The 12,946-nt window shown below is 36.1% G+C and overlaps 1 protein-coding gene across 9 annotated transcripts in view; it reads left to right on the top strand.

The window, feature by feature from the left end:
- Positions 1-12,946, top strand: part of PREPL (prolyl endopeptidase like) — a 32,322-nt gene that overhangs the window by 5,047 nt on the left and 14,329 nt on the right. For 8 of the 9 annotated variants that reach the window (XM_045580698.1, XM_045580697.1, XM_045580701.1 and 5 more), the window contains 5 exons: positions 5,695-5,817; positions 6,862-6,928; positions 7,657-7,863; positions 9,325-9,460; positions 12,342-12,558. In XM_045580698.1, coding sequence (XP_045436654.1) covers positions 5,695-5,817; positions 6,862-6,928; positions 7,657-7,863; positions 9,325-9,460; positions 12,342-12,558 — 750 coding nt within the window. The remainder of the gene's footprint in view (positions 1-5,694; positions 5,818-6,861; positions 6,929-7,656; positions 7,864-9,324; positions 9,461-12,341; positions 12,559-12,946) is intronic. The other variant, XM_036435186.2, reaches the window with a different exon arrangement.

Here is a 12,946-nt window from a genome sequence, read left to right as displayed (position 1 = left end):
GACTTCCAAAATACATATTGAATCTGTTCATGTTTCTCCATCTCTGTCGTCATCTCAGTCATCTTTTTCCTGGACCACTGGTAAAGGCTCCTAACCAGATTTTTTTCTTGTCTCCTTTTCTTTTCTTTTCCTTATTTGTGTGTGTGTGTGTGTGTGTGTGTGTGTGTGTGTTGTTGACATCCCCCATTCTCCCTTTTGCCCCATTCCACCCAGCCCCACCCCACCCCAGGCCTTCACCACATTATTGTTTGTGTCCATGGCCTATGCATATATGTTCTTTAATTAATGTCTTTCCCTTATTCTTTTGCTTGTGGATATCCAATTATCCCAGCACCATCTATTGAAAAGATCTTTTCCCATGGAACTGTCTTAGCACCCTTATTGAAAATCTGTTACTAACCATAAATCAAATATAAATCTGGGAGGCCTCAGCATATAAATAGCATTTAAAGTCGTGAGGCTAGATGAGATAGATCACTAAGGGAATTAGTGCAAACTGCAGTCCAGGGAGTACCAATGTTAAGCCAGAGAGTTAAGAAGGAACCAGCTACAGAGACAAAAAGGGCAGAATTAGGAGCAAAGCAATGAGAATGAGGTGTCCTGGGAGCCAAGTGAAGGAAAGTGTTAAGAAAAGGAAGTGTTCATCTGTGCCATGATACTGATAACTCAAATAGTGTAAATACTAGAATTAACATGTGCCCTTTCTTTGCAGTACGGGGACTGCAATGGGTCATCATTGATTTTGACATGAGCAATTAATAGAATGAGAAGGGCAGACATCCAGAGAAGAGGGAAGAGAGCAATTGGGGGCAAGGAGCAAGTGAAACAATTACTTTGTTTCATTTTAACAATCACTTTTGAATAACAATATAAACAACAAATATAACTAGATATTTTAAATGAATATAATGAAGATTCTTGGAAAGTATTTCACAGATACTTAAATAAGATGTGTACTGCCCCACCGATATGGCTCAGTTGGTTGAGCCATTATTCCCATACATAAGGGGATGTGACTTCCATTCCAGGTCAGGGCAGTTGAGGGTTCGATCCCTAGCTGGAGCATGTGCAGGAGGCAACTGATTGGTATTTCTCTCTCTCTCTCCCTTCCTCTCTCTAAAATCAGTAAAAAAATGTGTACTAATATGAATATACTTTGGGTATGTTATTTACAGATTTGCTATGGTCCTGTTTCAAACAATAGGGAGACCATTTATCAAGTCAGGGAAGTTCTTCTCTATTCCTAATTTAAGGTTTTATTATGTTTTTTAAAGTGTGGGGTTTTTTCCTCCTGTTTTAATTTAAATTTCCCTAAGATTTACCTCCTTTATATGTGTTACATTACATTAATACATTTTTTCTAATATTGAACTATCCTTTTACTCTAAAGATAAATCCTTCTTGGTCACTCAGGGTTTCATTACTGTTATTGTTTTTGTTTTGTGCTATTTATTTATTTAAAATATATTTTTTATTAATTTCAGAGAGGAAAGCAGAGGGAAAGATAGAAAAATTAATGATGAGAGAGAATCATTGATTGGCTGACTCCTGCATGGGGATCCCTACAGGGGATCGAGCTGCAACCCAGGCATGTACCCGTGCCCAGCATTGAACCTGTGACCCTTCAGTCTGTAGGCCAGTGCTCTATCCACTGAGCCAAATCAGCTTGGGCATGTGTTGTGCTTTTTAAAAATACATTGATTTATTTTGGATTTGTAAATCTATACTTTATAATAATATTGATTTTTGTCATATATTGTGATTGTCCAGTTTTAGTTTCAAGGTTATCTTAGCCTGATAAAATTAGTTGGGTAGTTTTAAGTAGTGGTCATTTTTTTTCTTAAATAGTAGTTGATATATGAAAAGATTATCTGTGCCTTGAAGATTCAAGAAAGCTACCTTTGAAAGTATGATTTTATCTATGTTTTCTAATGTAGTGGCATAAAGAACTTTGTGATTTTTAAAAATCTGTTATATCTCTAATAATGCGATGTTTATGTCTTTTTTAAGCCACAGTTGCTATACATGTCTTTTTTGTTACATTTTTCAAAGAATCAATTTTGCATTTTGTTGATCCTCTGTTTACTTTTATCAATTTCATTAAACAAATTAATTGTATTTTTCTTTTACTCCCTTTAGGTTTACTCTTCTCTTTTTTCTTCTTAAATTGAAATGCTTTGTATCTGCAGATATATAATATAATATATTTTCCCACTATTAATGATGCTATCTATGCTCGATCATTTTGATTAAGGGGTTAAATCCTTGTTCTCTCCATTGTTAAATGAGCAATATTCCCTTTGCAATACTAAGTAATCAGTCGGGTAATACTTTGGTACTGTGCAAATATTGTATTATGCAACGTAATTTCGCCTAATGAGTTTAACAACCACTAATGATCTTTACCCCAATCACTTCTCTCACTGGGGCTTGTTAATGATCTTCTAATTCTACTATTCTTTCTACATTTATTAGCTTGTATAATTTCATAAAGAAGGACTTCTTTTTTTGATGTATCCTCTTTTTATTTTAATTTAGTGGGGAGGGTTTTTTGCTTGTTTTCAAGTTATTATGAATTTTTTCAGTGTATATAATCAATTATAGTCATTATTCTTTTTGATGCTCAAATTGTCATTGTGGCTAGTAGGAACCCCTTCAAACGGGCCCTTTGACAAGTCTTCAATAATCTGTGAGCATTTCCTTGCTTTCTGGCAGATGTCCTAAGCCTACTTTTTATTCTTCCCTGCCCAAGACTTGGAATTAGCCATTTATTAATGGCACCATCCTAACTAAAAGCAGTCTAAGTATCCTTCTACGGTGCCATTTTCTATCTTTAGAGTTAACCATTTTTGCCATAAGGAAGTTTACACATTCCATTCTCTTATGTTTAGAGTGCTAAAATGGTTTTGTGGTGGGCCACCTGAGAAATGGGGAGCAGTGCTTCTTTTTCCACTAATGGCATGATAATGTATATGCAGCCTTCTTAAGCTATCCTCACCTCAGCTCCATTAGGTAGTGTATACCCTTGAAGCCAGTAGACTGTTAATGTATTAAGATACTTGGCTAGCCCAGCCAGGTGTGGCTCAGCGGTTGAGTGTTGACCCAGGAACCAAGGGGTCACCGGTTTAATTCTCGGTCAGGGCAGATGCCCGATTTGCAAGCTGGATTATCGATTCTCTCTCATTGTTGATGTTTCTCTCTCTTCCTTCCTCTCTGAAATCAATTAAAATATATATTTTCTTATTTAAAAAAGATACTAGGCTAAATTGGATAGGTTTTACTGCATACCCTAATGATATTGCTAGCTGACACTGAATGCAAGCTTAAAAAACATAGTGTGTATTATTGGGACAATAAAACCAAAACAAGTTGGTGTCCTTTATGAATATTAAATAAAAATCTGTTTCCCTGGGTATAAGTATTTTTAGGAATTATCTACAAGGCTTTTGAAAGCTACTTGCCTTTTGTCAAGGCAGTTAAAAATCCTGTTGCCTTCAGAGTTATTTTGATTCAGATGAGCTCAGTTTATTTGGACTTTTGACATAGAAAAAAGCTAAGAATGTAAAGTAAGCTTCACTAAGAGAGCAGGTATTGGGCCAAACTCTGTTGCCTTTAGCCTTGTGTTGGCTGTGCCTCTCCAGCCCAGTGCCCTGACCTAAAATGTGCAATGAGCTGCCAGGTGGTAGAAACAGTACTGCCTACTTTAAAAAGTCTAATAGGATTAGGGATCAGATGAGCATGTATCCGCAAATGAAGAGGCAGAGCCCATTGCTAAGTTACAGTTTCAGGAGAGATTTCTAGTAATCTGATTTGTGTTTTAGGTGATAGTAGAACATTATTGATACAAGTATTTTGCCTCACAACTCTAAAGAGACACTCTAGATTTTGTAAAAATGCAAATATAAATGAAAAATAAACAATGAAGAAGGCCTCCAGCTTTTGGACTTCACATAATTACTCAAGGATAATAATTACAAGATGGAAGTAGAGACTGAGCCGAGCCTGCGGACTGAAAGGTCCCAGGTTCGATTCTGGTCAAGAGCATGTACCTTGGTTGCGGGCACATCCCCAACCAAGTAGGGGGTGTGCAAGAGGCAGCTGATCGATGATTCTCTCTCATGGATGTTTCCAACTCTCTATCCCTCTCTCTTCCTATCTGTAAAAAATCAATAAAATATATATTTTTTTTAAAAAGTAGAGACTGAATGATTTAGACTACCATAACAACCATTGTTGCTAATTTGAATCTAATCCAAATCAAAAGCATCTCAGAACTTCTAAAGGAAAAACTTTGTGAAAATGATTGTTTTTCCATTTAATGTTTTCTATTTTAGTTGCACGTTTAATTTTAGATTGTAAATGCTTTATGATATAAACTATATTTATAGCCTACATTTTCTAAAGTGTTGGTAAAGTACCATGGACACACTTGTGCAGTAAATATTTATCAGCTGTTGGAGGTCCTTACCAAAGACTTAATACCCCTCTGGCACAAGTCACTGTACAGTTGTCATCTTTGACTGGAACTTGACAATGAAAATCTTGGCTAGGATTCTTTTGCTTGACGCAAACCTATGAGTGTTAAATTATTGAACTCTTTTTTAACAACTGAGGTTTTACCTTATATAAATGTCAATACTTTATATGATATTTGTGTGCTAACTAGAGGTCAACTAAAGCTCATAGCTTATTAGATACTCCCAATAAAATAGAGTGCTTATTTAGCTTTCATTGATATCTCTATTTATGTTCATTAGTTTTTCATTACTTTCCCTTGTTCTTCCTTTTATACGGTGAATATATTATTTTTTACTTAAACTCAAAGAAAAGCTCTGTTTTATAAAGGATTAATTCATCTTTTTATCTGGTCAACAGTTCTATTTGGGGGATTCTTTATCCCCATGAGAAAAGAAAATTATGGCTAATGAAGATCTAATGTAGGATAAATTTTTTACCATAACTCATGCTGTGAATAGTGAACATTTATTAATAAAAATGTCTTACTCTCACATCAATATATCCCTCCTTTTAGGAGGTAATTTATTGATATTTTATTTTTTATTTTTATTGATTTCAGAGAGAAAGGGAGAAGAGCGAGAGATAGAAACATCAATGAGAAGAGACAATAATTGATTCTTTGCCTCCTACATATCCCCCACTGGGAATCAAGTCAGCAACCAAGGCATGTGCCCTGACCGAGAATCCAGCCATGACCTCATGGTTCATGGGCTGATGCTCAACCACTGACCTGGGCAAGAGGTCTTATTGATATTTAGTACTGGATAAAATTCAGTAGATTTTTTTTTTATACTTCTAAGTCCTGATAGTTAAATATGTAAGTTTTCATAGGATTTCCTTTACTGCTTAATTTTCTATACACCTTTCCCATAGAATTGCTGAACATTCTCCAGTGCTTCTTATTAATTCTGCATCATAAGGTTTTGTCCATTTAAATTAATAGTTTAGCTACATGTATCCACCTCATTGTCTTTGTTTATATTTTTAAGTGAAAAAAAGATCATTTATTGAGCTTGAGAAACGACATTTAAGATCTTTGAAAGGCGTACTATTACATAGGTAAAGACCTACCATTGTAGTACTTGCATGAAAAGGAATTAAGAAATATCTTTTAAAAGCCAAGATACTTTCCCTAGTTTGAAATATTATGATCATATCAATAAAACTTTTTTCCAGGATAGTCCGCCTACTAAACAAGGAAACGAAAAACCCCTTACAGAAAACATGGATGCTTTTGAAAAAGTGAGAACAAGATTAGAAACACAGCCACAAGAAGAATATGAAATCATCAATCCAGAGGTAGAATATTAATGATTTTTTTTAACTCTGATATTACCACTCAGGATGTATAATAAATGAACTACCTGGTGATTTATAGGCATAATCCACATCAGAAGTAGACTGCTTTTGGCCTTTAAAATATGCTTAAAAACTGAAAGAACAAAGAATAAGTATGATCCTCAATGTAAATTATAAATGTTAAAACCTAGGTGAATTTTCAAGCATATTTTGTTAATTGTAGTTTTTAGCAAAAAACGATTCTGTTTTAAATTTTTAAAAATAATTCCAAGCGTAACTTCAAATAAAACTAAGTCATATTTCTTTCTTATTAGAAAAGTATTTGATTGCTCTAGCTACACTTTTTTTAATGAAAAGAAATTCACTGTAAGTCATGTTGTATGGAAGTCAAATATTTGTTTGACTGTTTTATGGTTACTACAATCAATTACATTCAATATATAGGTACTACACAGGAGCACTATTTATTCTCTCAGTTTCAGACTGTCTATATCTGTCACCCATAGAAAATAATATGCTTTGTGTAAAATCAAGACCATGAACAGTTGATGGTGACAGCATATTTGAGAGGAAAGAATCTGAGAAAGATATTGACTGGGTTTTCAGCCCAATCTGAGCCACAGTCTTCTCACCTACATCATTCTGGACTATCTTCAAGATGCTCCTGATGTCTGTTAATGGAATCCCACTATAGAGATGTTAGATGTTCCCAAAATACAGCTAAAATACTTTGTACAGTCATGAGAACCAACATAGATTGCATTATGTCTTCTCTTTGTTGCCTCTTTCATTTGTGTATAAGAAAGTCCTTCAGTGATTGTGGACACATGAAAACCATTTCTTAACCACTATGTTGTAAAAAGTGATCCATTTTATAGTTTTTATGTGTTCATTTATAAACTTCAACATGCTTTTATGAAAAATCCCATTTCTTCATCTTGACTAGTTAGAACATTAAACAGTTAATCAAATTCAATCATGCTTGAATTGTTAAATAATTATGTATTATTATTAAATAAACAATTTATTTCTTTTTATTGTCAGATTAAACATGGAGATTTTGTTTACTACCAAGAAGGTTGCTGCTTGGTGCGTTCAAAAGATGAAGAAGGTATACCACAGTTTTTCCTTTTAGCATACTCTGATGTTTCAGATTTCACATTTTTCATAGGAAATTAGATATTCTCAATGGCATAGAAAAAATTTTTTAGATTATTTCTGAATATTTATTAAATGGCTCTTTTTTAATATCTGAGTTTATTTAGGATATAGTTTGCAGCCATACTCAAAGCTTTGATAGGAAGAATGGAGATAGGAACCAGCATTTTTTGAGCATCTGCTATATCCCAGGTACTGTACTAGGTACAATTAGTCGATGTCATTTACATTATCTTCTAGGTTCTATGTGGTCTTTAAATACTAGGCTATAATGGTATTGAATAATATCACATAAATTGATGCACAGCATAATATGGAATAGCATAGGATAATATTAAATAACTAATGCCAGTTTCTGTGCAAATCAAGCTGCCATTAATGCTACAGGAAACTAGGAGAGAGAGAGAGAGAGAGAGAGAGAAAGAAAGAAATGATTGCCTCCTGCATTTGCCCTGAGAGAGAGAGAGAGAGAGAGAGAGAGAGAGAGAGAAATGATTGCCTCCTGCATTTGCCCTGACCGGGAATGAAACCCACAATTCTTTTTGTGACACAAGACGATGCTCAACCAGCTGAGCCACCCAGCCAGGCAGATTAATGCTAATTGAAGACATTGAAATACAATTTAAAATATTTTTAAGTACATTTGTGGCATTATCTCTTTCATTTTTTTTCTTTATGCAGCAGACAGTGATAATTACGAGGTATTGTTCAATTTGGAGGAACTTAAATTAGACCAGCCTTTCATTGATTGTATCAGAGTTGCTCCTGATGAGAAATATGTAGCTGCCAAGATAAGAACGGAAGATTCTGAAGCATCTACTTGTATAGTTGTGAAGCTCAGTGATCAGCCTGTCATGGTAGCTTCTTTCCCCAATGTGTCCAGTTTTGGTAAGCCATCAACCACAACAGTCTTCCATTTAACAAAGCAAATGTAGAGAATTGTTCACACTTTTAAACATTTTATTTGCCCATGAGAGTGAATGAGAAAGTGAGTGCCTGATCCATTTACCCCCGTGGTCTCCAGTCCATACTATGTGCCTCCTATTCCAGGGTCCGCCCATTCTTTATATATTCGATAGCAAACTACCCAAGGTCACTACCAGAGAAACTTCGGAACATGTCGTCTAACTAACTTACTCATCAGTAGAAGTTGTGATATTTTTACTAATAGAACCAACTTTAAATGTTATCACTGATCATTGAGAAATCTAGACCATATTCCCTTTTTCATTTTCCGTCATAAATTTCCCCATTGTTTCATAACTAGATGCTTTTGCAGTGAATTGAAATTATACCCTATCTAATTGATCCTAATACATAAATTTGGTACATTTTAACCTCTCTTAAAATCAGGATGCATTTTATACAATGCTGCCTTACAGTAACTGTCAGCCAGGTGGCAGTCACGATGTCATTGTGTGAAAACTTTCACTGACAGCTTCTGGTAAGATCAAGAAAACCCCAGCTTTAAAGGATATCTGGTAGTCTGAGATATCCTGTGGCTTGAAAGCAGACAGAAAACATTTAGGCATGAGAGAAAATGATCTAATATTTCCTCATACTTAAAGTTAGAGGTTTTAGATTTAAACATAATTTATCTCCTAAAAACAAATGACTTTACCAAAGTCTTCCCTAAATAATGAACATCCATTCCTCTCCTATTTATAAACTTTAGTGTCCTGAGACTGATAACAACTTGAAAGTTTAGAATTGAGGTAGTATAATATTTTATTCTCTGGAAAGCTTTTAGGTTTATATAACACAGGTTCTATACAGTTGAACCTATGTTAGATTTAGATTTCCAGGGATAAACTTACACATCTCTTTTCTTTGGCACTCAAATTGAGAATGCACTGTGCCTTTTTAAAAATATTTTTATTGATTTGAGAGAGAAAGGAAGAGGGAGAGAGAGAGAGAAACATCAATGATGAGAGAGAATCATTGATTGGCTGCCTCCTGCACATCCCTCACTGGGGATCGAGCCTGGGCCCTTTGTTCTGCAGGCTGACATTCTATCCACCAAGCCAAACCAGCTAGGACTGTGCCTTTAAAAAAAAAAAAAAAAAAAACAAACCTGTAGCCAAAACCGGTTTGGCTCAATGGATAGAGCGTTGGCTTGGGGACTGAAAGGTCCTGGGTTCAATTCTGGTCAAGGGCATGTACCTTGGTTGCGGGTATATCCCCAGTAGGGGGTGTGCAAGAGGCAGCTGATCGATGACTCTCTCATCGATGTTTCTAACTCTATCTTTCTCCCTTCCTCTCTGTACAAAACCAATAAAAATATATTTAAAAAAAACAAAAACTGTAAGTAGTTGGCTATGTATAATTCTTTTTTTTCCCCCCTCCCAGAATGGGTAAAGGATGAAGAATATGAAGATGTTTTATTCTATACCTTCCAAAGGAATCTTCGCTGTCATGATGTGTATCGAGCCACTTTTGGTGAAAACAAACGTAATGAACGTTTTTACACAGAAAAAGACCCAAGGTACTAGAATAATACAATTAAATCTTTTTCTCCAAACTATTTCTCCATTTATCTAAAGTGCTGCTCTTGCCAAAACCTGTTTTGGATAGAGCGTCGGCTTGGGGACTGAAAGGTCCCGGGTTCGATTCCGGTCAAGGGCATGTATCTTGGTTGCTGGCATATCCCCAGTATGGGGTGTGCAAGAGGCAGCTGATCAATGACTCTCTCTCATCGATGTTTCTAACTCTTTATCTCTCTCCCTTTCTCTCTGTACAAAATCAATAAAATATATTAAATAAATAAATAAACTGCTGCTCTTGGTTGGACTTAAAATGTTGATTTTGGCTGGAAACAGATAAAATATTGTAATTATTCTTTTTGTAAGTTGTTTAGATTCAAAACGAGTTAGGCATATTCAAACTCCAGAATAAACACAAACACATCATTAGACCGCAAATGATGAGTTACTCACATTCTCTCTCGACTGTGACACAAGAGGAGTTGTTGATTGAACATTTAATAGGGTTGTCATATAGCAATTATAAATCTCTTGTAAGTCAGATACCATGGTATCAGAATTCACTACTCATTTCATAGAGATTATCTGAATTTTAAATCGCTTTGCTTTGAGCCATGATGGCCATTGGTCCTTCCCTGGTACTTTGGTAATTTCTTATTAAAGCTGCTTGTCTTTATTTCCTTGTAATTTCCTGGACTCATGCCCTATCTTACCACTTAAGCTTGGAAGGAAATGATAGTGAATGATTCCTTGTAATTGAGAAACAATTTTTTTTCTTAACACAAGGATCCTGTCACTTTGTACATTATTAAACAATATAGTTTGGACAATATCTGAACAGATTTTGCAAGGAAAAAAAAGGGGTTTAAAACTTAATAAATTTATGCCAGTGAAGTCAATATCAAAAACAAGAAACTTTACTCTTCATTTCATAAGAACTGGCAAGGATCTTAAAGGAAATCTTAAAAAGAAAGAAAGAAAATCTTGTACAACTCCTAATTAATTAATTAATAGTAGTAATCTTAGGTCTAAAGGAATTACATTATTCCAGGCCATAGAACTAATATTCTTGGTCCAATGATATAGTCATTGTTTTGTTTGTTTTTTCTGATAATGATTATTTTAATGAGATTGATTTTTAATAATCATAAAGACCGTAACTAATGTTTGGGGAGATATTGATATTATGTGACATAAAAATATGCAGAATCCACCAAAGCCGGTTTGGCTCAGTGGTAGAGTGTCGGTCTGCAGACTGAAAGGTCCCGGGTTCGATTCCGGTCAAGGCCATGTACCTTGGTTGCGGGCACATCCCCGGTAGGGGGTGTGCAAGAGGCAGCTGGTCGATGTTTCTCTCTCATCGACGTTTCTAGCTCTCTATCTCTCTCCCTTCCTCTATGTAAAAAATCAATAAAATATATTAAAAAATATGCAGAATCCTGCCATGACTGGTGTGGCTCAGTTGGTTGGGTGTCTTTCCATACCCTGAAAGATTTCAGGTTGATCCCTGATCTTGGTGCATACGGGAGGCAACTGACCAATTCTCTCTCTCTCTCTCTCTGTCTCTCCCCCTCCCTTTACCCTTTCTCTAAAATTAATCTATAAGCATGTCTTCAGGTGAGGATTTTAAAAAAAAAAGCAGAATCCTTAATTGTATGTATATTTTAATTACATCTATTTAAAAACATGAATGAAATACAAATAAACCTTAAAAGAAAAAAATAGAAAAATAAAATAATTAAAATGTGTTAGGTTAGTGGAATTATGAGGAATTTTCTTTCCAACTGTTGATCGGTTTGTTATAAAAACTAGAAGAAAAAGAAATTCAGCATGAATACAGAGGAAAAACAAAGTAACTGAGTCCCTTTCTAAACTATCTATACTAATAAAAGAGTAATATGCTAATTAGACCGGATAGACTGCATGTCTTCCAGACGTCATTCTGGACGTCCTTCCTGACAAAGCCGAGGCCTGGGCTGCGCCACCTGGGTTCCTGGGTGCCTGCCCAGGCAAAGCCAGCCTGAATCGCAGTTGCCTGTGGTGGCCAGAGAAGGGCAGCTTGGGTCTCAGGTGCAGGGGCCAAGGCAGAGACTGTTAGGGGCAATCAGGCAGGCAGGTGAGTGGTTAGGGGCAATCAGGCAAACAGGCAAGCAGTTAAGGGCGACCAGGCAGGCAAGCAGTTAGGGGCATCAGGCAGGCAGGCAGAGGCAGTTAGGGACAATTGGGCAGGCAGTCGAGCGGTTAGGAGCCAGTGGTCCCAGATTGCGAGAAGGATATTTGACTGCCTGTGGGATTGGGCCTAAACCAGCAGTCAGACATCCCCCAAGGGGTCCCGGATTGCGAGAGGGTGCAGACCAGGCTGAGGAACACACACACACACACACACACACTGTGCACAATTTCATGCACCAGGCCTCTAGTAATTGCATTTTCCTCTAGGAAGTTTATAGCCCTATAATCTATTAATGAGATTGAGAGTGAGATGATGTCTGTACTTTACCTTGAAATACATTCAAGAACAGATGGATAGATGATGCATAGGTATGTGATGTTGATATAGATTAATAGGTATTTACCATACATTTCTTTCTTTCAACTTTTCTGCATGTTTGAAAAATGTTCATAATAAAATGTTAGAGAAAATTTATTTTTAATGTTTCTAGAGGCAATGAGAAAAATAATAGCAGGATTTTAGTTTACAAGTAGAATTCATAAGCAGTTATTTTTATTTTCTATCTGCATTTTAATTAATATATATACTGACCACCTGTAAGATACTGTCATTAACAAGGTAGCATGCACTTGAAATTTATTGAATTTTCATATCTTTTTCTCTCCCTCTCTCTCTCTTCTCTCTCCCTGTGTATGTATGTGTGTGTATAGCTTTTTTGTTTACCTTTATCTTACAAAAGACAGTCGTTTCCTCACCATGAATATCATGAGCAAGACCACTTCTGAAGTGTGGTTGATAGATGGCCTAAGTCCTTGGGATCCACCTGTACTTATCCAGAAGCGAATACATGGGGTCCTTTACTACGTTGAACACAGAGATGATGAACTATACATTCTCACTAATGTTGGCGAGCCTACAGAATTCAAGGTGATACCCTATTTCCTTAGCTCCATTTGGGAAGTGTCACATTTCCATCAGCAACATTTCTTGCTCTAAAAGTTCATTGTTTCATAGGCTTTTGGTTAAGTGTAGAAATTGGTGCTACCATCCTGTGTTTAGTCAGTCCCATTTGAATTGTTCCTAAAAAGGATAATAAATGAAGCATACTCTATCCTGATTATATCAATTACCAAAAGCAAACCTAGTAGCTTAAAATAACAAAGTTTTGCCTTGGCTGGTTTGACTCAGTGGCTAGAGTGTCAGCCTGTAGACTGAAGGGTCCCAGGTTCGATTCCGGTCAAGGGCGCGTACCTTGGTTGCAGGCACATCTTCAGTTAGGGCTGTGCAGGAGGCAGCTGATCAATGTTTCTCTCTC

This window comes from Pipistrellus kuhlii, unplaced genomic scaffold (assembly GCF_014108245.1).
Source record: "Pipistrellus kuhlii isolate mPipKuh1 unplaced genomic scaffold, mPipKuh1.p scaffold_m20_p_13, whole genome shotgun sequence".
In the NCBI taxonomy this organism is placed as follows: Eukaryota; Metazoa; Chordata; class Mammalia; order Chiroptera; family Vespertilionidae; genus Pipistrellus; species Pipistrellus kuhlii.
This window is presented reverse-complemented; position numbering and strand designations above follow the sequence as displayed.